Below are 26,406 nucleotides of genomic sequence, written 5' to 3' on the forward strand. Positions count from 1 at the left end.
TGAGATATCAGTCTTGCCGGACAGCGGACCATCGCCGCTGCTTTCGGCAGTTAACCCCTTAAGTGCGGCGACGGATTGCCGTCGCCGCATTTAAGTGGTTTGAAACACATCAGCAGCCCCCACGAAGTGATCGTGGGGGCTACCGATGCTTGTCACGGCAATCGGAGGTCAGATAATGACCTCCGGGTTGCCATGTACGGAAGCCTCGGAGGAACAGCCTCCGGCCGGTCCTCCTCGGCTTCCTGTCAGTGTGACAGTCACGTCACAATGACAGTTAGAGTACATCACACTACGTGTGTAGTGTAATGTACTCTAGCAGCGATCAAAGCTGCAAGTCTAAATGTCACCTAGTGGGACAAGTTAAAAAAGTAAAAAAAAGTAATAAAAATGTTTTAAAAAAAAGTGTTAAAAAATAAAAGTTATAAGTTCTATAAACACAAAATGCTTTTTTCCCTATAATAAGACTTTTATTATAGAAAAAAAATGAACACGTTAAAAAAGTACACATATTTGGTATCACCGCGTTCGTAACGAACGCAACTATAAAACTATAATGTTATTTTTCCCGCACGATGAACACCCCAAAAAAAATCAATAAAAAACTACAACAGAATCGCAATTTTTTTGGTCACCACCGCTCCCTAAATAAAGAATAAAAAGTGATCAAAAAGTCGCATGTACCCGAAAATAGTACCAATAAAAACTTCTATCCGTCCCGCAAAAAACAAGCCCTTACACAGCTTTTTTGACTAAAAAATTTAAAAATTACGGCTCTCAGAATATAGCGACACAGAATTTTTTTTTTTTTATAAATAAGTCATTTTATTGTGCAAACGCTAAAAAAAAGGACCAAACCTATATACATCTGGTATCGCCGTAATCGTACCAACCCGCAGAATAAAGTAAAAATGTCATTTATAGCGTACGGTGAGCGCCGCAAAAAGAAAACCTAAAAAACGGTGTCAGAATTCCTGTTTTTTTTCTCAGGATTGCAAAAAAATTGAATAAAAAGTGATCAAAAAAAAAATCGCATGTACCCCAAAATGGTACCAATGAAAACGACAGATTGTCCCGCAACAAATAAGCCCTCACAGGGCTCCGGTGGTGAAAAAATAAAAAAGTTCTGGCTTTCAGAATATGGCGATGCAAAATGTGCAGAGTGTCCAAAAGCGGATAAGATCGGGCACCATTTATCAGTGCGACACCGGCCACATATCTGTGAATTATTATTTATATACCGCATTATTATACCCTCTTATTATACCCTGATGTACCCCGCACAGATTACATATACCCTGATGTACCCCGCACAGATTACATATGCCCCCACATTATAAACTGAAATACCAGCGAAACCCAAAATAGAACAGTTACCAAGCAAAATCTGCGCTCCAAAAGCAAAATGGCGTTCCCTCCCTTCTGAGCCCTGCAGCGTGCCCAAGCAGCAGTTTGCGCCCACACATATGGCGTCGCCATACCTGAGAGAACCCGCTTAACGTTTTATGAGGTATTTGTCTTCTGTGGCACAAACTGGGCACAACATATTATGCACTAAAATGGCGTATCAGTGGAAAATTGCAATTTTCACTTTGAACCATCCGCTGTGCATTAACCCCTTTGCGCACTATGACTTAATTGCCCATCATGGTGCGGGGGTTGATGTATGGAGCCGGCTCACGTGCTGAGCCCGCGCCATACGCTGCGGGTGTCGGCTGTGTATTACAGCAGGCCCCCTCGGTACTAACGGACAGGAACAGCGATCGCTCTGTTACAGAAGCCTGTAAGAATAACAATATACTGCAATACATTCGTATTGCAGTGTATTGTACCAGTGATCCAATGATCGCTGGATCAAGTCCCCTAAGGGGATTGATTAATAAAATGTGTAGAAGAATTATAGTTATTAGTAGTGAGAATTTTTTTTTTTAAAGTTAAAAAAACACCTTTTCGCATTTTTCTTCTAAAGTAATGTAAAAAAAATGAACAAAATTGGTATCGCTACGTCCGTAAAAGTCCGAACTATTACAATATACCATTATTTAATTTGCACAGTGCACACCTTAAAAAAATAAAATAATTGAAACCGCCAAAATCGCTATTTTTTTTTTTTTGTCACCTTCGCTCTAAAAAAAAAATGTAATACAACTTTTGAATCACTTTTTATGTACCAAAAAATGGCACCAATAAAAACTGCAGCTCCTCCCGCAAGAAATAAGCCCTCACACCACTCTATTGATGGAAAAATAAAAAGTTATGGCTCTTGGAAAGCGGGGAGTGAAAATCTAAAATATGAAAGCAAAAAATGGATCAGTACCTGAAAGGGTTAATTCATTTCTAATGAAAAAAACGTATGACCACATGTGGGGTATTTCCGTACTCGGAAGAAATTGCTTTATAAAAAATAGTTGTTTTTTTCCTCCTTTATCCCTTGTGAAAATGAGAAAATGCAACATTTTAGTGGAAAAAATGTTGATATTAATTTTCGCGCCCTAATTCCAATAAACTCTGCAAAAGACCCGTGGGGTGTAAATGCTCACTATACCCCTAGAAAAATTCCTTGAAGGTTTTTCCAAAATGGGGTCACTTTTGGTGGGTTTCCACTGTTTTGGTCCCTCCAGTGCATTGCAAATGTGACATGGCACCGAAAACCATTCCAGCAAAATCATAAATCCAAATGGCGCTCCTTCCCTTCTGAGCCCTGTTGTGGGTCCAAACAGCAGTTTATTACCACATATGGGGTATTTTCGTAATCGGGAGACATTGCTTTACAAATGTTGGGGTGCATTTTCTTCGTTATTCCTTGTAAATAATAAAAATGTCTATGTTGTTTCAGAAAAAAAGTACATTTTAATGTTTACAGACTAATTCCAATATATTTAGCGAAAAACCTGTGTGGTCAAAATGCTAACTATACCCCTAGATAAATACCTTATGGGGTCTAGTTTTCTAAATGGGGTCGTTTATGGGGAGTTTCTATCGTTCTGGCAGCTCAAAGCCTCTCCAAATGTACAGTGGGGCCTAAAACATTTTCAAGCAAAATATGAGTCCTGAAAGCCTCCGGGTGCTCCCTTCCTTTTGGGTCCTGCCGTGTGTCCAGGCAGCGCATTAGGGCCACAATGTTGGTATTTTTGAAAACAGGAGAAACAGGGTGATAGATTTTGTGGTGTGTTTCTTCATTCTCATGGTCGCTTTACAAAGAAATTGGTCTTCAAACTGATACTTTTATGAAAAAAAGTGAAAATTTTTTTTTTTCACCTGCTATGTATTAAATTTAGCAAAAAACTGTGGGGTCAAAATACTTACTATACCCCTAGGTAAATACCTTAAGGGGTCTAGTTTTCTAAATGGGGTCATTTGTGGGTGTTTCCATCACTATGAGACCTATGAGTCTCTGACAACCTGGCTTGGTGCCGGAAAACAAAATGTACTTCAAAATGTATAAAATTATTATTCAATTTGTAAGTCCTCTAAATTGCTGAAAATTTATTTTATTTTTTCGAAAGTGCTGCCAAAATAGAGTAAAGAGATAGAAATATATATTTAATTTAAAAAATTGTACAGTATGTGTGTACATGTGACATATTGCAGTTAAAAATAGGGAAAAATTTTAATTTTTACAAAGTTTCTTCCATTTTTCTATTTTTTAATTAATTTCCGCAAATCATATCAGTCTACTTTTACCACTAAAATAAAGTACAACATGTGACGAAAAAACAATGTCAGAATTACTTGGATATTCAAAACTTTCACAGAGTTATTCTCTGATAACGTCAGACATACCAGATTTGACAAATCTGGCTTGGTCATTAAGGTACAAACATGCCCGGTCATTAAGGGGTTAAATATGATATATTTTTTTAACTTTTTTTTTTTTTTACATGTGATTTTTATTTTCATTTTTTATTTTTTTAGTGGTAAGACACACATGGCTCACCAGACATCTAGAGTTAGTGGGAAGATCTTCTATTCCCAAAGATGGAGCCAAAGCTGGATCCTTAGTGATAACAATACCCAAAAGTGGTGAGAGAAGTTGAAACACATCATCCCACAATGTCAATATAAGAGGGCATTTTCAAAAAATATGGTAAAGGAAACCCACTTGGCCAAATCCTCGCCAGCACAAGTCCGACGAGTGGGGATAAATTCTAGCTAACTTGGAAGGTGTATAGTACCATCTCATCAGCATTTTATGGTATACTTCCAAAAGATTCATACATAAAGAGGACTTCATAGTCCTCTGAATTGCCGCAGTCCATTGCTTAATGGTAAATATCCTGTCTAGGTCCTGCTCCCAACTCAGAAAATGGGCCCGCTTAGTAATCTCCACGTCTTCGTTGAGGCAGTCATATATACGTTTAGTAAAGTTTAAGTCGTGCCACCATATTCTGAGAGCCATAACTTTTTTTTATTTTTCAATCAAATGAGCTGTGTAAGGGCTTGTTTTTTGCGCGACCGGTTGTAGGTTTTATTGGTACTATCTTGGGGTACATGCGACTTTTTTGATCACTTTTTATTCTATGTTTTGGGAGGGTTGGTAACCCAAAAAAATAGTGATTCTGGCATTGTTTTTTTAATTATTATTTTTTTTTTTTTTGCGGTGTTCACCGTGCGGCAAAAATAATATTGTAGTTTTATAGTTTGAGTCGTTATGAACGCAGTGATACCAAATATGTGTACTTTAACACTTTAATTTTTTTCCTATAATAAAAGACATAGGAAAAAAAGCTTTTTTTTTTGTTTTTGTAACTTATAACTTGTTTTTACACTTTTTTTTATAAAACATTTGTATGACTTTTTTTCTACTTGTTTTACTTGAAGCCTGGCAGCTCTGATAGCTGCTATAATACATTACACTACCTAGGTAGTGTAACGTATTATAAACTGTCAGTGTGAAGCTGAGAGTCACACTGACAGGAAGCTTATGAGGACCGGCCTCCGGTTGGTCCTCATAGGCTACCGTGCATTTCAGACCCGGGGGCTGTTGTATGGCCTCCGGTTTTGCCATGCAACCGACTACAGCACCCGCAATTGGTTCCCGGGACAGTTTGTTGTAGCAACAAACTTTCCAGTTTGTTGCTATGACAAACTTTCCCTGCGATCACGTGATTGGGACCTGAACCAATCCGGTCCCAATCATGTCTCCGGGACCAGAGGCCGGGATTAACCGCGCAATCCGGGTGTCAGCGCTACTCTGACACCCGGATCGCGCTTTTAACACCCACCGGGAATTCACGTTGGCGCTGCACAGAGCCCAGCAAGCGCCGACGTGAATATACAGTGGGCGGTCGGGAAGCGATTAACTCAGAGGATTGTAATACAAATGCATCCACTTTTAAGCTAAAAGCTGGGCTAAGGCCTCGTGCACACGAACGTGCTTTTGCGGCCGCAATTTTCCCGAAAATCCACGGGAGAATTGCGGTCCCATTCATTCCTATGGGGCCATGCACACGACCGTGGTTTTCACGGTCCGTGCATTGCCCAGGAGACCGCACCGAAAGAACGGGCAAGTCTTGTTACGGCCTTGTTCTGCGGTCCGGGCTCATTGAAAATAATGGCTGCGGCTATGTGCACGGCCTGCGATTTGCAGGGCGGCTCGCGGCTGTCACTCCGTGGCCGGCCGACCCGGAAATCACGGCCGTGCACATGGCTACGGTCGTGTGCATGAGGCCTAAGTCTGTATGGGTTTTCAGCCTCTGGATGTGAACAAGAATATTGTCCGTCAGTTACAGCAAACAAATGTCTTAAAAATAATAAGAACTTGTAACATAAGATGTGCGTTTGGGTGCTGGCTTTACCCTGTTTTGCTATGCGGTTTCTGGTTGTACGGCTTCTACTGTTGAAGCACATGGCTTCAATATGCTTCACCTTTACAAGCTGCGCGGACAAAAACTGCATTTCAAAACCACTGCAATTCGCTGTAAAACCACTGCACGACCGCTACAGTCATCCTTAAAGAGAACCTCTCACCTGCCCATACATGTGCAGCAAGTAATGGGCAGGGCTTCATAAACACGGTCTCACTTGAAATTTTCCTCCGTTATTTACATATCGGTGCCGTTATATTTGGCGCCCGATATGTAAATAAGTCCCTGAACTGTCAATGGGGCGTTTCTATCTAACTAAATGGCAAGGGGGCGTGATGTCTTCGCTGTGACACTGCCCGTAGCTGATTGGACAGTGTCAGGGCGGCTTTCGCTGTGTTCCCTCCCGTGAGAACACAGACAGAGAGAGTGGTCTCTGCAGAACCACCAGTCTGCAGAGACCGTGTTTGTGAAGCCCTGCCCATTACATGCTGCACTCAGCTGCACATGTATGGGCACAAGAAAGATTCTCATTAAAGAGGTTTACTTTGGAAACCTTTTTAGGACTCATCGATCATGTATAAACTGTACTGGATTAGAAATGCAGATGTATGGTAGTTTATAGTAATATAATAGATATACTTTTATGTCTCCACATCTGAATCCTAACTGTCTGTGTCTGTCTATTTTCGTACAACTGAGTGCATTGTTTTGAGATGATCTGTGATGAATTGTATTTGACTTTTTTTTTTTAATGTAAATTTAAACAGTTAAAAATAATTATTGTAAAACTTTCATCTTTCAGGTAACATGCAGCTATTCTGCTTGGCGGAAGCTAAAAAATGACAAAATAAAATGGAAATTTTCCGAAGTGAAGGCTTTGGTGGTGGATGAAGCCAGTTTGGTGTCCGTTCGTATGTTTAGTGCTGTGCTGAAACTGTTATATAGCTATGGAAAGCTGGCTAAAGTTGTAATTCTCGGTATGTGCAAGATGCTTAGTCTGTGCTTCTTACTAGTTATACCCGCCTAATTTATAGACCAAACTACCAGAAGATGGATAATAATAAGTGCATTTTCACAGACATTCTCCCACTGTTGTGATGGGAGCAAATAGCAATCGGATCAGAAACTGTTGTCCCATTTTCTTACCTGGGTATACACCAATCAGCCGTAGCATTAAAACTACTGACATGTGAACTGAATAATGTTGATTATCTGATATCAAGGGGTGGGATATATTCGGCACCAAGTGAAAAGTCAGTTCTGAAGGTTAATGTGTTGGAAAAATAGACAAGCATAAGGATCTGAACGACATTGACAGGGGTCAAATTTTGTTGACTAGACTACTGGGTCAGAGCATCTCTGAAACAGCAGTTCTTGTGGGGTGTACCTGATATGCAGTGGTTAGTACCTATCAAAAGTGGTTCCAAGGAAGGCCTACTGGTAATCCAGCGACCGGGTCATGGGTGCCCAAGGCTAATCGATGCATATGGGGAACGAAGACTAGTCTGTCTGGTCCAATCCCTCAGAAGAGCTACTGTAGCATAAATTCCTCAAAAAGTTACTGCTGGTTAAGGGTATGTTCACACAGCAGCGTGCGTAACGGCTGAAATTACGGGGCTGTTTTCAGGAGAAAACCGCTCCGTAATTTCAGCCGTAATGGCATGTTGAGGCGCTTTTTGCTGCGTCCATTACGGACGTTAAATGGAGCTGGTTTTCCATGGAGTCCATGGAAAACGGCTCCATTTACGTCTGAAGAAGTGACAGGCACTTCTTTGACGCGGGTGTCTTTTTTACGCCTCGCCTTTTGACAGCGGGGGCGTAAAAAAAATGACCGTGTGCACAGAACATCGTAAGACCCATTCTAATGAATGGGCAGATGTTTGCCAACGCTATCGAGGCGCATTTTCGGACGTAAATCGAGGCATAAAACGCCCCAATTACGTCCGTAAATAAGCCGTGTGAACATACCCTACGATTGAAAGATGTCAGAATACACAATGCATTCCAGCTTGCTTCGTAGCCGCTGACTGGTCAGCGTGACCAAGCTTAGTCCTGTCCACTTGAGCATCGGCAATAGACCATGGGCCAATGGAAGAAGGGAGCCTGGTCTGATAAATCAAGTTTTCTTTTACATCATACGGGAAGTTGAATGTGTGTGTATCGCTTACCTAAGGACGAGATGGCACCAGGATAAACTATGGAAAGAAGGCAAGGTGGCGGAAGCAGTGTAATGCTCTAGGCTTTATTCTTCATGTAGACACTATGACTCGTACAACCTACCTAAATATTGTTACAGACCAAATACATCTTCATGGCCATAGTATTCCCTGATGACCGTGACCTCTCTCAGCAGGATAATGCACCCTGGCAGGAATGGATTGAGGAACATGAGAGTTTAATGTGTTGAATTTGCCACTAAATTCCCCAGATCTCTATCTGATCAAGCATCTGTAGGATGTGCTGGAAAAACAAGTCCTATTCATGGAGGCCCCACCTCACAACTTAAAGGATCTGCGTATGACGTCTTGGTGCCAGACACCACAGGACACCTTCAGAGGTCTTGTGGAGTCTATGACTTGATAGTTTAGAGCTGTTTTGGCAGCAAGAGGGGGACCTACACGCTGTGAGGCAGGTGGTTGTAATGTTATGGCTGATCAGTGCATATTTATTTTATTCCTTTTGTTTTTTAAGCTTTATAATATAAGCTGAGGAGACAGAGAATTTAAGAAGTTTATGTGGAAATAAAAATCAAATGTTTTGTTCCAGGAGATGTACGCCAGTTGCCAAGTATAGAGCCAGGAAATATGCTGGCTGATTTGTTCACTGCTTTGAGTCGGTTTAATTGGGCAATTGAGCTAAGGACCAATCACAGGGCAGAATCACAGCTCATTGTAGACAATGCTACACGGTAAGAATTCTAAGAGGAATTGATGAACAGAATATCTTCCTATTTAGTTTTACATTTTTTTTTCGAAAGCTTTAGGGCTGAAGTCTCAAACATAGCCCGTGGGGGACCAAAGCTCCTGAGACATCCTCGGGACAGCAGAGAGCAGGCCGAAGGTGGAACACCGCCTGGACTCCCTGTAGAAAGTGCCACCCGCTGTAGATAGCACCCCACCCTGTCGATAGTGCTACACCCCCCCCCCCCCCTTCCTGTAGATGGCTCCTTTGGGCTCCCTCTAGGAGTGGAATCACCAGTCACAGCGTTGCTGACTCTCTGGCTGGGGGGGATTCCTCTCCTGGAGGAGCCCCTGTTGTCACTGTCCACATATGGACAGGGTTGTCAGGGGCTTCTACTGGATCGTAATCCCCGGCCAAAGCATTGCCGACGCTCTGGCCGGGGATTCCTCTCTTGGCTTTTTTCTACGATTCCTCAAATCTTTTCTATGTGCGGCCCATTTACCTGGTTGAGTTTGAGACCCCTTTAGGGTCCGTTCAGGGTTTTGTTTTTTTTACACGAAAACCGCATCGGAGTCAACAACCAAAACACTGCTTAAATTCCACCCCCCCCCCCCCCCTATTAATTTCAATGGGAGGCAGAGGCAATTTTTTATTCAATATTTCTTGGGAGGCTTTGGACCACTTGTGGGGAAAAAAAATGTGACATTGCTCTTTCTTCGAGCGGTTTCCACATTTGATCTCCTATTGAAATCAATGGGAGGCAGAAAAAAACCTGCAGCACTCGTTTGGAATTTTTTACAAACGCTGTAACAACATGGAAAAGAAACCGGTTCAAAAATCTGCCTCAAAATTCCGGGAGGAATTTTGAGACAGATTTTTTTTCTGCCTGCACAACTCTGTGTGAACTAGGCCTTCTTTTTGTAGTTTCTAATATGAGTTTGTCAATTTTTTTAGCATCTCTAATCAGAGCTGTTTTGTGGAATTCGATGCATATGTGCACATTGATGGGCAGTCAAGCTCTGAAATGCCCAGTGAGGATAATAAATTCATTCTGGTTTCCCTGGCTGATGATGCTGGTAAGATTGACTATACATCTTCTCATTTTATGGTGTTTGCCATGCAATATCAATTATTCCAGTTGTCTAATCTTTTGAGGTATTTCACCCCTCTAAATACTCTCTTGTAGTGTCTATACTATCTAATTTTGGGTATATATAATTATTTAGACAGCAATTGGTATATTGGAGGTCAGATTAGAGCACACGCAAACGCTAGAAGTAATAGCAAACATTGATTTTCCTACTACTGCTCCAGGTGTTTAGGGAGGCTAGGACTGTTGGGCACTCGGACTTGTAATGTAAAATTGTCCTCTGCTGGCCAGTCTCCAAGATATTTTCTGAATAGCATGCCAGTTATTTTCTAAATCCCTTTTTTTTTTTTTTTTTTTTTGCAGATTTAAGCGCTGCTATATCAACATTACTGAAGAGTGGACCTGGTTTAAAGGATGATAAACATTCACAGTTTATTTCATTTAGGAAGTATGTACACCATTTCCTCCTATATAAAATCTGGCATAAAACTTCACTTGCGACATTTTAGTAGAGCGGTTTATGCCAAAACCTGGCCTAAACTGATGTTGTCTATGCTGAATTCTGACCATGCCATTGACATGTTGGTGCAGGTGTTGAGATTCCTCTGAGCAGGCAACTTTTTTTCCAATCTTTTGTTATCCAGCTCTGAATAGCCTGTGCCAAATGTAGACAACGTTTCCAGTTCATAGCTGCCATGAGTTCAGCTCAGTTTTGTCTCCTATAGACCACAACCGGTTCTCTAGGCACCCATATAATATATAGGACAATGTTTATTACCATAAATATAAAATATAGATCATTCAAATGTAGACCGTATATACCCATATTGATGTTTTTGGCATCTGGCCATTTCAGGTGATGAGTACTGAAGAGTTTATTATTTTATAGTAACCCCTCCCCTACTGAAGATTTTTTAAAACACCTGATAAACCGTTTAAATACATGCTGATAACCTTGGAGTTCTCTTTATTTTAGTAGATATTCTGTACTCCATAAGGCTACATTCACATGAGCGTGAAAGATTTACGCGCGTAAATCTGGTCCGTGTGCGTTGCGTTATTTCATCTGTGCTTTGCGAGTGCCATGTGTTTTTCACGCACTCTCACAAAGCACATCTTTTCTTTTTCAATGGAATTGTTGCGCAAATCAGCACAGCACACGGATGTGCATCCGTGTGCTGTGCAAGATTTTCATGCTCCCATTGACTTTAATGGGCGCGTAGGTGTGTGAAAAACAATCCAATATAGGACATGCAGTGAGTTTCACACAACTGACAGATGCTGCGTGAAAACTCCTGCATTTGTGAATGGTCCCATTGAAATCAATGGGTCAATGTGCTGTGCATGATTTTCACGCACGGCACACGGACGAGTTTTACGCTCGTCTGAGCCCTAAGGCCGGATTCACACGAGCATGTTCGGTCCGTGATATACGGTCCATGTTGGTTGCATTTCCCGGACTGAACGCTTCAGGGAGCGGGTCTCCTAGCATCATATTTATCTATGACGCTAGGTGTCCCTGCCTCTCCGCGGAACTACTGTCCTGTACTGAAAACATGATCACAGTACGGGACAGTTTTCCCGCAGCGAGGCTGAGACTCCTAGCGTCAGTCCCTGCAGTGTGTTCGGTCTGACGTACGGACTGTATATCGCGGACCGAACGCGCTTGTGTGAATCCGGCCTAATATGTAAAGCCTTCTCTTTAGCAGGAGAAAGTCACAGAATTATTTTTTATTTTTTTATTTAGGAGTGATTGCCTGTTGATCAATGATCTTTGCTGCAGACACTACTCAAAACATACAATCAAGTAAGTGTGGTGTTTTCTTCCCTTCACAAACTACCTGTAACTGGCATTGCTTAAAATAATGTCCAAAAACATTCAGATCCTAGATCAGACACAAACAAATATTCAGACTCCAGACCAGATTATATACATAGGGTATGTTCACATGCTGTTTTCAGGCATATTTCAGGGCGTAAACGCCCCGAAATATGCCTGAGAAATCAGTAGCTGAACACCTACAAAAATCTGCTCATTGAATTCAATGGAAAAAACGGTGTTTCATTCAGATGCCGCTGTTTTAAAAAGCGGCGTGTAAAAAAACGCTCTGTAAAAAGAAGTAGCATGTCGCTTCTTGAGACGTTTTTGGAGCGGTTTTTCGTTGTCAATGGAAAAACTGCTCCAAAAAAATGCCTCAAACGTTTTCGCTTCAAAAACGACTGAAAATCAGAGGCTGTTTTCTCTAAAAACAGCTCCGTAATTTTCAGCCGTTTTTGACTTTGCATGTGAACATACCCTTACTCTCATTTTGATCTCAAGATTTCGTTGCTCTGAGTCCTAAAACCATTGAGCATCAGGACCCAGTGCAGTGATGCCTGGAGCAAGGAGTAGGTTAAGTATACAGGCCGCTATCTGTTCAATTAATTCGATAACTCTTTTTCTGTTCAGAATTTTTATTTAAATGTACCGGGGGTCCCAGTCTTTATAGTATCTAAATAACACACACACACACACACACACACACACACTACATATTTCTTTACCTTTCTTGCATCAGGGCTTAAATAGACACTAACTTTTCAAACAACTTCTGCTAATCTAATCGTATACCTGATATAGATCAACTTGGTAGTTAAATTCCTGTTAATATTAAATTGTTTTTTCCATGCAAAATCTGTGTGAAGTTACTGCCACTAGTTGTCTTTTTACCTGTAATCTCCTGTCCACCCCCTGTTGTCAAGCAAAATATGTCTCAAGTTACAGAGCTAATGACGGACTGCAGAAAGTGGAGCTGTTCTCCTCACTGCCTGCCAATATAAGTCTATGGTGAGGAAGAGAAAGAGATGCAGATATCCTGCCCATAGAAGTCTATGAAGGGGGAGCAGGAGGAGGGTGCAGAGAGAGACACTTCTACCCATAGAATTCTATGGAGAGGGGAGGAGGAAGCACAGCGAAAGAGGAGACACAGGCGCTGCAGCCTATAGAAGTCTATGGAGGGGGGAGCAGGAGTAGAGCGGAGAAACAGGCTGCTAGTAACATTTATATCTCACCCCAGTGCTGAATTCTCAGTTACACTGCTCCTTCTGTATAATTTCCTCCATGCTACGTCTAAGGCCTAAGTTACACGAGCGTGTGCGTTTTGCGCACGCAAAAAACGCGGCGTTTTGCGTGCGCAAAAGGCACTTAACAGCTGCGTGTGTAATCAGTGTATGATGCGCGGCTGCGAGATTTTCTCGCAGCCGCCATCATTTTGACACTCCGTTTGGATGTTTGTAAACAGAAAAGCACGTGGTGCTTTTCTGTTTACATTCAGAGTTTGACAGTTGTTGCGCGAACCACGCAGTTCGCACGGAAGTGCTACCCTGCGACCTGCGTGGTTTTCACGCACCCATTGACTTCAATGGGTGCTTGATGCGCGAAAAACGCTGAAATATAGAACATGTCGTGAGTTTTACGCAGCGCACTCACGCTGCACAAAACCCACGGACTGTCTGCACTGCCCCATATAGGTGCGTACGACACGCGTGAAAAGCACGCACGTATATTACGCTCGTGTAAATGATGCCTAAGGGTGTACTACATAGATATTCTCTGTTCTGCATGCTGTATATGGCAGATCTGATAGCCATTAGGCTCCACCCACTAGCTCTGAGAATTCGAGTGAGAACCTGCAGAGGGGTAAACTGTTAATCATTTCTGAAAAGTTGTGTATGCTTTAAAGGCTATGTACACGTTTTTTCAATTTTTTTCTTTACTAAAAATGTCTGTTTTGTGCAACTTTCTTAATGCTTTTTATTCAAAAAATATTTTTACTTCTTTAGATACAGCTGCTTTGTATTCTGTATACAGAGCAGCTGTATCGTGCGCTGAGACCTGAATCATTCAGGTCAGCGGCACTGACGTGTAAAGTGTCAGCAGGCAGGAACGAGCTGTTACCGATCACATCTAAGTTCATAACTTAGATGTGATCGATAATAGGTGGATCCTGTGTGTCAGACACCCGCTGACCTGACAAATACAGGTTTCAGCGCATGATACAGATGCTCTGTATACAGGATACAAAACGCACTGTTTTAGTTTTTTTATAATGTCTATTTCAAAGGTGTACATAGCCTTTAAAGAGAACCTTTCACCTGCCCATACATGTGCAGCATGTAATAGGCAGTGCTGCACAAACGCTGGGGCACTTCAGATAATTTTTCCTATACTCTTCCCGTTATTTAGATGTTGGTGCCATTTATATTTGGCGCCCGATATTTAAATAACCCCCTGAACTATCAATGGGGCGTGTTATTGCCAAGGAGTCATGTAACATCACTGTGTTAATGTCCAATCATCTACGGACAGTGCCAAAACAAGAGCTGGAGAGAGGCGTGTGTGTGAGTGTGTGTGTGCGTGCGTGTTCAAGCGCATCTCGGAGCTGTGCACACGCACTCACTCACTCTTCAGCTCTCGGCAGACAAGACTGTGTAAACTCTACCGAGAGATCAGAGTCTTGTCCTTGTCTGCCGAGAGCTGAATAGTGAGTGAGAGCAAGCGTAGTCGACTATGCTATTCATCCCGCCAAAACGACGGAACCCGTGCACAACGGAGACAAACTGAAACCATTAGCACCGGATCCGTCACCATTGAAATCAATGGTGATGGAAACGGAAATCTTTAGTTTGTTTGTGTCAGTCAGGGCTCCATTCCGACGGAAAGCTCAGTCGAAACGGAGCCCTGATGCAGATGTGAACGAAGCCTAAGGGTATGTGCACACACACACTAATTAACTAGTAATTGACGGACGTATTTCGGCCGCAAGTCCCGGACCGAACACAGTGCAGGGAGCCGGGCTCCTAGCATCATACTTATGTACGATGCTAGGAGTCCCTGCCTCTCCGTGGAACTACTGTCCTGTACTGAAAACATGATTACAGTACGGGACAGTTGTCCTGCAGCGAGGCAGGGACTCCTAGCATCGTACATAACTATGATGCTAGGAGCCCGGCTCCCTGCACTGTGTTCGGTCCGGTACTTGCGGCCGAAATACGTCCGTCAATTACGGACGTAATTAGTGTGTGTGCACATACCCTAATACAAACGGATGGCAAAAAAAACCCGGAAAGCTCCTTTTCGTCAGGTTTCCGTCATTTTTTTACGGAAACAATAGCGCAGCAGACTACGGTATTTTTTTCTGCCCAAAGAACGGAAACCTGACGGAACCTAACTGAGCACAACTGATGCAATTAAGAAACCTATTGAAATTAATTGTTTTTTTGACAGAAATGTTAACTTCCGTTCTTGTCCTCCTCTGACTGATACGCTTAGAACGGAAGCCACAACGCAGATGTGAACGCAGCCCAAGGCTTCATTCACATGCGCTAGGGCTCCGTTCCGTCTGAGCTTTCTGTCGGAACGGAGCCCTGACAGACACAAACGGAAACCATAGGTTTCCGTTTCCTTCTTCATTGATTTCAATGGTGACGGATCCGGTGCAAATGGTTTCCATTTTTGTCAGTTGTGCAAGGGTTCCGTCATTTTGACGGAATCGGTAGCGCAGTCTAATAAAACGACGGAACCCTTGCACAACTGACACAAACGGAAACCATTTGCACCGGATCGGTCACCATTTAAATCAATGCTGATGGAAACTGAAACCTATGGTTTCTGTTTGTCGCTGTCATGGCTCCGTTCCGTCGGAACGGAGCCCTAGCGCAGATGTCAACGAAGCCTTAGTGGCTGAACAAACAAAATGTAGAGACCTTAAAAGTTCTTTAGCCATGTGTAGAAGGCTGTATGGCGGAACACAGGTCCTCGTTTGGCGGAGCCGCAGGGACGCTGCAGCCATATAATTCTCCATCAGGTGTCACATGTAAGGAGATATTCTCCCCTAAACAACGCTTATTTGGGAGAAAAGCTCTGTATATACACATCATGTGATGAACCCTGCCACGATTTTTGTCAGGGTTTAAAAGCCTGTTTGTGAAATTGGAGGTACACGGGGTACAGTAAGATGTTATTTATCTGCCTAGTATGGCTCTGTACAAAACCGAGCCCTTAGGGTATATTCCCATGACTTTTTTTTAATTATGTATGAATGCCATTGGTTTGCAGTTAGCTGTGTTCCTGATATAACTGTATGAATAATATGCTGCTATTCTTCATACTGTAAAATGTAATACACAGTCAAATGAGTAGTGACTTTTTTTGTATTTATTAGGGATCGGAAATCGAAATTTGAATTTCTATGTGGTGATAAAGTTTGCTGCACTAAAAACGTCTATGTCAAGGATCTTCTCTCCAGACCCAGGTAGGTGATTTTTCTTTAACTACTAAACCTATAGAAGAAACGAGTCTGACCAATATTCCACCAATATGAATATAAAATATATACATTTTATTAATATATAAATCTAAAAACATACATATAAAAAGTAGAGATGATGACCACAGATTGTGGTGGAATGGGGACCAGGCAACAAATGAAGGGTACATAGGCATAAATATGCATAAGATAAAAATAGTCTCCAAAACGGAATATAAATTGTAATTCAGTATTAACTGTACTAGCTTTTATACCCGGCGTTGCTCGGGAGGTTGACTTACGGTATAGATAGGGTAAAAGCTCACTAGTTAAATACCCAATTATGTGTTGTAAGGCCCCATGCAAACGACCGTAGAATTCGTCCGTAATTACAGACCCCTTCACTTCTATTGCCCATGGACACCTTCCTGCATATTTACAGGAAGGTGTCCGTGCCGTAGAAAGGCTCCGCAAGAGATAGGACATGTCCTGTTTTTGCTTTTTACGGACCGTGCTCCCATACTTTATATGGGAGCACGACCCGCATAATAATTAGAGAGTATTAAAAGTTAACGTACCTGCTGCTTCCTCCAGTCCGGCCTCCCGGGATGACGTTTCATCCCATGTGACCGCTGCAGCCAATCACAAGCTGCAGCGGTCACATGGACTGCCACGTCATCCAGGGAGGTCGGTCAAGAGGGACGCGTCACCAAGACAACGGTAAGTATGAACTTCTTTTACTTTCAGTAGCTGCGGAAACTCTGCCCGAAAGGGCTGCCCCTTCTCTCTTTCCAGCACTGATAGAGAGAAGGGACTGCCGATTTAGTGCAGAGAAAACTGGTCCGTAAGTATGGGTGGAATACTGGTGACACCGGACCCAGTGTTATTGGAAGCACCATTAAATATCCTTAACACTATGATCACATGATCAAAAAAAAATGTATTCCCTTTAGGAAATAAAAGTCCTAAGCCAGTGCTCCTAGACCAAACTACGAAGTGGTGGATGAGGGACGGGGATTTCTGATTCATGCCCATTTGGCATCATTTTTCCTCACTCATCTTTACCATTAGTCCCTCCATCGCTCATTGCTTCTCCATGCATTTTAGTCCCTCAATGATACGAGACAGGACAACTGTCCTGCCTCTGTGTAAACCCGCTGCGGCCAACATCGCAGTGCTGCTGTGTTAGGCAATTCAGCAAGGAATGATGTACGTTGCAGCCAATTATGGGCTGCCATGTCATCGATAGGGGGCGGAGCCTGTCCGTGCAATCCGTTACCTGGGGAATGCGTGTCCAATCAAAAATAGCTATTCCCTGATTTTAAACCAATGAAAAATCGGGCTTCAAACAAACTTTCGAAAAAGTATATAAGATTATATATAATGCAAATGACGACAAAATGTCTGTATGGAAATTGTACCAAATGGTTGTAAATAGCAACATATAATATTACTCCAGGTGTGTACAGCGCATCCAAGACATGGAAGAGTGCATATAACCCTCTCATAAATAAATGGAGACTGAAAGAAGGCTGCCTGGCCAAACACCCCGGTGCGCGTTTCGGCTATGAAGCCTTCGTCCGGGGGCGGTGTCAAGGAGTCAAAGCGAGGCTAATGTATGATGCATGACCTATAAGACATCGCAGCCGGCACAAATTAATGAATGAGTCATTCAGACTCATGCATCAATGCCAGCATGACGACAGAAGCAATAATACTTCCGGCACAACAGCTGAATGCGGATAACAAAGAAAGGGGTACGCATGCGCAAATGCAAACCACCCGAAGCAGAGAGCTATGTCTCCGCTGGTCAGAGAGAGTAGCAATTCACACTGCGCATGCCCAAGGCATTAGAAGAGCAAGTATGCATATCTGTATTGACATGCTAATAGGTCCGTCAGGTTACGCAAATTAGCATGCTGCCATTTAGCCCTGTAAGGAGCAGCACCGTAAATAACTTGAAATATGATGCATGCAATGAATTGAATGCAAGTAACGTGAATAAGTAATATTTTACAAGTAGACAATTTTGAAATACATGAAAAAGATATCTGTCCATTCACACAACAGAATATAGCTAAAACTGTACATGCCCAAAGTGATGGAACAGACCATGAATACAGATATGAAAATTATCACTCACAAACAGCCATTCAACAGAATCAAATGCCTTCATAGTATCTAAGGAATCAATAGCCCATGGCAGGTTATAAGTTTTGCCCATCTGTATGAGTGTTTGAACCCTCTTAATATTGATAGTAGTAGATTTCCCGGGCATGAACCCAGTTTTATCTGGATGTATAATTGTCAAAATAACCTGATTGAGCCTCTTCACAAGGAGTTAGTTAAAATTTTATAGTCCACATTAACTAGGGAAATTGGTCTGTATGAACTACAACACACCGGGTCTTTACCAGGTTTTAACAGTATTATGATGGAGGCATCATAAAAGGTAGAAGGGTGTGAGTAGGCGAGCAGAGCCTGGTTGGGAGTATTCCGTAAAAGTGGGCCAATATGTTCAAGATATTTTCTGTAAATTTCGACAGGGAGTCCATCAGGGCCAGGGGACTTATGGGATGCCATATCTCGTATAGCGTCCTGAAATTCCTCCATAGATATAGGGGCATCAAGTAGTGAGACCTGTTCAGATGACAGGGAGGGGAATGTCAGGTCATGTAAGTAATTCAGGACATCTATCATGGGGTAATTAGTAGAGGAGCTATATAGATTGGCGTAGTATTCCTTATACCTAGTGGCAATGGCATCCCCTTCCGTCCGTACACGGCCAGAAGAGTCCTTAATTTTCAAAACCGAATTGGAAGTGCCGTCCCGTATAATAAAGTGGGCCAATAATTGACTAGATTGATTGCCCATTTCAAAGTAATATTGTCGTGTGAAGAAGAGTTTACATTTTGTTTTAAGGTGAAGTTTATGCTTATATAAGCGAGAGATACTCAGCAAATCAGATCTATGGGCCTTTGTTGGGTTTAGAAACCTATAAAGATTCTGCAGCAGCTAAGTGGCTCTCCATTTCACGTTGTGAGTGGGCTGTGGTTTTCTTAATATACGATATCGTGGAACGCAAACAACCACGGAGGTAAGTGTGTGAGAGAGGGAGATCGTGAACCTGCAGAATTTGTTCAATTTGGTTTGGAATACGATCAGAGAGACCAATCGGTGTTTGCTAAAAGGGGTTAAACTTCCAGTTGGGTAGGAGACGCTGGCCTGGGAATTCCAATGTAAGGAGTATAGCACTATGGTCTGAAATCCCTCTATGGTCATGAGAGATCGAGGAGACATAGTGATGTGTTAGGAGTGCCAAAAATGTAATAAATTCCAGAGAGAGTATGTATCCCAGAAGAATGACAAGTGTATTCTAAGACCTGAGGATTATGGTGCCTCCATAGATCGATCCAACCCACACCCTCCATCAGCTGGTTCAAAGGAGTAGGGGGCATCATAGCGGGGCCAGGAACCTGGGAGAAGCGATCCATTGTCGTGTTCATAATCTGATTAAAGTCGCCCATGCATAATACAGAGGAAGCAGGGAATTGGTGGGCAAACGCAATTGCGGCCTGAAGAACAAAAATACCTGATTGCTGTGGGTTGTAAACGCATAAGATGACATATAGCTTGGTATCAATTTCGGCATATAGAAACCTGAATCTGCCCACAGGGTCTCTGCAAATGTGTTTGGGGTTCCATCGTAGAGATCGATTGTATTAATAAAGAGACTCCCCTAGAGTAAGTGGTGTGATAAGAATGACATGCCCATTGGATCCAGGGCTTGTTAAGGTAATCCGATTTGTCAGCAGTGAGGTGGATCTCTTGCAAACCTATCAGATGGGTGTTGGATCGCCTAATATGGGAGAACACCGAGGCACAACCCACGTACATTCCATGAAATACAATTTAAAGACCTCGCCATAGTAATAATAACTGAAATCTCTCATGTAAGGTTGATTTCCAGAGGTAGATATGCTTGTCTCTTTTCAGTTTCTATGATAAGTACATACAAATAACCCCTTCCAGGTATATGGCATAGACAAGTGTAGTTATAACCATAAAACGTAACATATGGAGAAGTAATAAAGAACCGAAGGTAACCCTACAACGAGGTAGGAACAGCGCCATCATTCAGGGCGTCAAAAAAAATGGGGGGATACTCAACAATATCATTGTTCGGTATACAATCTGGCACCGCTACTCATGTGCTAAAATCAGTATCGTGTGTCGGACCAGAATTATGGAGAGACGCAAGGAAATCTCCCATCAAATTAATACGGAGCTAGAGAAAAAAAAAAGGGGGGTGGTGTTGGGCAATATCAAGAAAATCACATCTCAACAGAGCAAGGAAGTTCTACAAAGAACAATATATCTGAAGTAAGCATCAAAAGGATATAATGGGATCAGGTGACACCTGATGTGTACAATATCCTAGTCCGCCCCAGAAATCAGGTCAACTAGTTGCAGTTGTGGTTGGTCAGCAAACTCCAGCAGATGGAGGAAGCATCTGAAGCCACTGGTTAGCTTCCAACGGGCTGTGCAGAAATATCACCTTTCCCTCACTAACCATCCGTAGGCGAGCAGGGTAAGCCATAGAATAAGGCATGTTACGGTCCTTTAAATTTCCTCTTGGCTTCGGTAAATGTAGCTAAAGGCTTCTGAAGACCTGCGGAGAAGTCGTTGAATTAGTAAACTTCAACTGAGCTTTCGGCCTTGTGCAGAGCTGTATCACGATCACTGTAGTTTAACGACCTGACCAAGAAGGGTCTTGGTGGAGCGCCCGGTTGCGGTCGTTTAGCCGAGACACGATGAGCTCTCTCCACTACAAAGCAAGTGGAAAAGGCCACTTCCTCCAGGGTAGTTTTGAGCCATTGTTTCAGGAGTTTGACCTTCCGCTCTCTCCAACAGGCCAATGATGCGCAAGGTATTACGACATAGCCTATTTTCTAAGTCATCAGTCTTGGACTGGCAAGCAACCACCTTACGCGTAGTGGTGGCAAGAGTAACAGCGAGTGGACCCATCCTATCCTCCGCTCGAGCGAGTCTGTCCTCTAGCTCTCCCATGCGTCCTCTCGTATTTTGCATGTCCTGACTAAGTAAACTAACATCAATTTTACTAGTAAAAAGGCTAGCACTAACCCCCCCCCCCCCCCCCATTAGTACCCACTGCCACCATGGGTATCGGGAAGAGCCGGGTATAATCCGGTACTCGACCATCTGTAGTGATGGTCAGCTATCGGGGCAGCCGCAGGCTGTTGTTATTATTGGGCTAAAAAGGGCCAAAAACAGTGACCCTCCCCAACCTGGTAATGCTAGCCTGCTGCTGCTGTGTTGTATCTGGCTGGTTCTGAAAATGACGTGGGATCCCCCACATTTTCGTCTATTTATTGAGGTTTTTTTTTGTTTTTTTTTAAAAGACGTGGGGCCCCTATTTTTCATAACCAGCCAGATACAACATAGTAGCAGGCTAGCATTACCAGGGTGGGAAGGGCCACAGGTTTTGTCCCTTCCCCGCCTCATAGTACCAGCCTGTGGCGGCCCAGTACCCGGCCCTCACTAGAGATGGTCTGTACCACTAGAGCTGGATTGTACCCAGCTCGTCCCAATACCCCTGGTGGCGGTGGGTACCGGGGTAATAATGGGAAGTTAGCCAGTAAAAAAAGGCTAGCACTAACACTAAGCCCTGTCTTAGTAATGGGCATAGTCAAACAGACAACTGCCATTACTAAGGCGCTAATAAAATATTCAAAAAACAGACCTAAGAAAATATTTTTAAATTATATTAAACACTCCCTTACAAGAGCCTCAATTATCCATTTTATTTACGAATTTTTAAAAAAAAATGTAGATCGAAGTAGTCCACCAAATATACGATGTAGTCAAACAGGTCCAGCGGAACCTGAAAAGCAAATTAAATAAAGCTAGGGATATGAAAAAAAGGATACAAATACTCACCTACAGCAGATGTCTGTGTCTCTTAATAAATATTAATAATTCTGGCGCATCATTGAGCTCCCCCACACATGCAGTCGATCCAAAAAAAACAACCCGCCCCGCCACGCACATCCCGACACAAACACAAGTAGCCCCTCAAACACCCCCCCCTAAACATGCAGGGGCTCAAAATCCCCACCCCAAACATGCAGCCGTGCCACGCACAAACCCCCCCCCCCCCCAAACATGCAAAACTCGCACGCGCCTTACCTGCAGTGTGGCCGGTCTTCACCAAAATAGCGCCAGCTTTCCCCCTACAATCTAGCTACTATGTTGGGTCGCTCTGTCCTGTGCATGCCACAGAGCATGCACAGTACAGAGCTAGACGGCGGAACAACAGGAGATAGGAAAGGGAGCTGTTCCCATCTCCTATGCCCTGTAGCTGCCATATTTCATCTGTGTATGTGTCGTGAAGAGACACATACACTGATGAAATAAAGAATGGCAGCCGCCAGTACAGTAAAAAGGTGTAAATGAAAGAAAAAAAAATACATTTTGTGAGAAAAAAATTAATTTCCTTTTAAGTATTCTATAGAGACCTTTTCATTCTGGAAATCAGTAGTGGTTTGGAGATCAGACTTCACCGATATGATCTTCTCAAATGTATCAGAATTCATTTTGAATGGATTTTCCCTTTAACAAGTTTCCTGTGCTCTAGGCGTAGCAAAGAATCAAACAAGGCCTGTTCAAGTGGATCAGTCACCACCAGTCCGCCTCACCTGGAAGAAGCGGGATTACCTTTGGACACTGATGTACTTAATGTAGGGGGCCAACCTATGAAGGAGATTGAAGAAAACGACAGGCTCTGTAATGGAGAAATATTTTTTATAGTCAACGTAAGTCATTCTAAATCTTTATTTACATATTATACACTCTATAAAGCCCATTTACTGTAGCAATATCCGCGACGGATGACTTCCAAACTTGTATAACTATGGGATAGAAGTTTGCATTGAATGTGGTAGTAAATGCAGTTCAATAGGAAAAGGGTCATAGGACAACTATGCACATGTTACAATTGTGTGATATAACACAAATGAGAGAGACTACATAGGAAGATTCTGTTTCAGTAATGTTTATTTACTGAAAGTAATGTACAGAGCGTACTGCAGAAAAAAAACAATTTGGCTCTGCTGCGGATGTTTTTATTTTAAAACCTACTTTTTGAAAATGTTCGTAGAACTCTTTCTATAGAAAAATGGATCTGCAGTGCTGTATGTAATTTTTTTTAACCCCTTAAGGACACTGTTCTGCCCTTATTGACAAGGCAAATTTTTTCAAATCTGACATGCGATTCTTTGATTAGTTTCTCGTGACACGTTGTACTTTAAGTTAGTGGTAAAATTTGGTTGATACATTCAGTGTTCATTTTGTCAAAAATCGCAACATTTAGGCCTCATGCACATGACCGTAGCCATGTGCACGGCCATGATTTTCGGGTCGGACAGGGGCGGAGTGTCACTTGCGAGCCACCCGCAAATCGCAGGTCGTGCACATGACTGCGGCCATTATTTCCTATGAGCCCGGACCGCAGACCACAAACGTAATAAGACATGCCCGTTCTTTCTGTGGTCCGGGCTCCTGGGTCATGCACGGACCGTGGAAACCATGGTCGTGTGCATGGCCCCATAGGAATGAATGGGGCCGCAATTCTCCAGTGGATTTTCTGGAGAATTGCGGCCGCAAAAGCACGTTCGTGTTCATGGGGCCTTAGATACATTTAAATTTATAAAAATGATGATAATCGCAAATTTTCTCTGCTTGTAATACTACACAAAAGAGTTACAAGGCTTAGAACTTTAGCAGCAATTTCTCAGATTTTCAAGAAAATTTCCAAACCAATTTTTTTATGGACCAGTTCAGATCTGAAGTGGCTTTGAGGGCCTTATATTTTAGAAACCCTTTATAAATCACCCCACTTTAAAAACCGCACCCCTCAAAGTATTCAAAACAGCATTTAGAACGTTTCTTAACCCTTTAGACGTTTCACAGGAATTAAAGCAAAGTAGAGGTGACATTTACATATTTCATTTTTTATTTTTTTTTGACAAATTCGTTTTAATCCATTATTTTCTGTAACAGAAGGTTTTTTACCGGAGAAATGCAACTCAATGTTTATTGCCCAGATTCTGCAGTTTTTGTAAGTATTCCACATGTGGCCCTAGTGTGGTAATAGGCAGAAACACAGGCCTCAGAAGGAAAAGGAGCACTTGGTGCCTAAAATATATTGTAATAAAAAGGACGCCCCAAAACCCACGGTCTGTTTTGACATCACAAGACCTCTTCAAACCTTAGGAAACACCCCTAAAAGGATACCATTTGGCAAACTACACCCCTTCAGGAATTTATTCACGGGGTATAGTGAGCATTTTGACCTCAGTTTTTTTTTTTGCTGAATTTTGTGAAAATTAAAATCCACCTTTTTTATCCAATATAAAACGTAGAATTTTTTACAATTTTTACAAGGCATATAGGGAAAAAAGCACCCCAACAATTGAAAAGCAATTTCTCCCGATTATGGCAATAGCCCATGTGTGTAATTAACGGTTTGGACACACGGAAGGGCTCCGAAGAGATGGAGCAATATTTGGCTTTTGTAGCCCAATTTTTGCTGGAATAGTATTCGGTGCCATGTCACATTTGCAAAGCCCCTGAGGGGCCAAAACAGTAGAAACTCCCTTATTTGGGAAACTATACTCCATAAGCAATCTTTCTAAGGGTATAGTGAGCATTTGACCCCATGGGTCTTTCGCAGAATTTATTGGAATTAGGCCGTGAAAATTAATAAACCTTTTTCCCCACTAAAATGGTACATATTTTCCATTTTCACAAGGGATAAAGGCGAAAAAGCACCCCAATATTTGTAAAGCAATTTCTCCAGAGTACGGTAATACCCCACATGTGTTCATAAACTGCTGTTTGGATACATGGCAGTGCTCAGAAAAGCAGGAGCACTATTTGGCATGCAGATTTTGCTGGTTTGGTCTTTGGGCGCCATGTCCCATTTGCAAAACCCCTGAGGTACCAGAGTACAGTGAGCCCCCAAGAAGTGACCCTATTTTAGAAACTACATTTCTTAAGGCATTTATCATTTGCATTGACATATGATGGGGTTCAGAATTGAAGAGCACCATGCGCATTTAAGGTCTATTTTGGTGATTTTCACAGCATTGGCCCACAATTGTAGAGGCTCTGAGGTCAAATAGTAAAACAAACCCCCAAGTAGTGACCCCTATTTTGGAAACTACAGCCCTTAAGGCACTTTAAAGGGTGTAGTTAGCGTTTTAGAACTTAATGCGTAGCGGATGGTGCAAAGTGAAAACTGCAATTTTCCACTGATATGCCATTTTAGTGCATAATATGTTGTGCCCAGTTTGAGCCACTGAAGACAAATACTTCAAACTGTTAAGCTGGTTCTCCGGGTATGGCGATGCCATATATGTGGACGTAAACTGCTGTTTGGGCACGCTGTAGGGTTCAGAAGTGAGGAAGCGCCAGTTGGCTTTTGGAGCGCAGATTTTGCTTGGTAGTTGTTCTGTTTTGGGGTTTTGCCGTGTCGCTGCAGAATTTACTTTGTCCCTTAACTTTGGACATAATCTGCATTTGTCTATAAGTTCCAAATTAATTAATGCTCTCACTGGTGGATTTGAGAGAGGCCGGCCGGCCGGCTGGAGAGAGACCATGACACGCAGCGTCGGTGCTCAAAACAGTCTCTGCCCCTGGGAGGGGCAAATACATCTTTATTTGTAAGGAAATGAGAGTAGGCGTTTACCCTCATAATTGCATACATATACATATGGTAAAATACAGAATCCCAAGCTCGTCTTAGTATGTATCTTTAGCCAAAAGAAATACAATGTCATCAAGTCTTGTCACGTCAGCCTATGTAACAGCTGAATGCGAAGTCCTACACCAGAAGTCTTAGAATAGAATAGCGATCCCCCATCTGTCGGCTGTTTTCAGCTTCAACTGTCCATGTCCGTCCATGTGTTTTTTGTTTTTTCTAACGTCTTTGTTTTTTCCTATAATAAAAAAAACTACTTATAGGAAAAAAGGCAGTTTTTTTTTGTTTTTTTTTCGTTTTGTACATTTTTTTTGTTCCACTAGGGGACTTGAAGGCCTGCATCTCTGATCTTTATTCTAAGGGTATGTTCACACGCAAACTCAAAAGCGTCTGAAAATACTGAGCTGTTTTCAAGGGTAAACAGCTCCTGATTTTCAGACGTTTGTTTTATGCCACTCGCGATTGTCGCAGCATTTTTTACGGCCGTTTTTGTAGCGGTTTTCTATAGTCAATGAAAAACAGCTCCAAAAACATTCCAAG

General features: G+C 42.4%; 1 protein-coding gene across 1 annotated transcript in view; it reads left to right on the forward strand.

Moving 5' to 3' along the window:
- The window catches only part of HELB (DNA helicase B), a 51,522-nt gene that overhangs the window by 16,969 nt on the left and 8,147 nt on the right, over positions 1 to 26,406 (forward strand). The window contains exons 5-11 of the mRNA XM_075856914.1: positions 6,607 to 6,781; positions 8,571 to 8,712; positions 9,660 to 9,781; positions 10,159 to 10,243; positions 11,543 to 11,602; positions 15,999 to 16,088; positions 22,741 to 22,918. Of these exons, the coding sequence (XP_075713029.1) occupies positions 6,607 to 6,781; positions 8,571 to 8,712; positions 9,660 to 9,781; positions 10,159 to 10,243; positions 11,543 to 11,602; positions 15,999 to 16,088; positions 22,741 to 22,918 (852 nt within the window). The remainder of the gene's footprint in view (positions 1 to 6,606; positions 6,782 to 8,570; positions 8,713 to 9,659; positions 9,782 to 10,158; positions 10,244 to 11,542; positions 11,603 to 15,998; positions 16,089 to 22,740; positions 22,919 to 26,406) is intronic.

The sequence above is a fragment of the Rhinoderma darwinii genome, chromosome 3 (genome assembly GCF_050947455.1).
Source record: "Rhinoderma darwinii isolate aRhiDar2 chromosome 3, aRhiDar2.hap1, whole genome shotgun sequence".
Taxonomy (NCBI): Eukaryota; Metazoa; Chordata; class Amphibia; order Anura; family Rhinodermatidae; genus Rhinoderma; species Rhinoderma darwinii.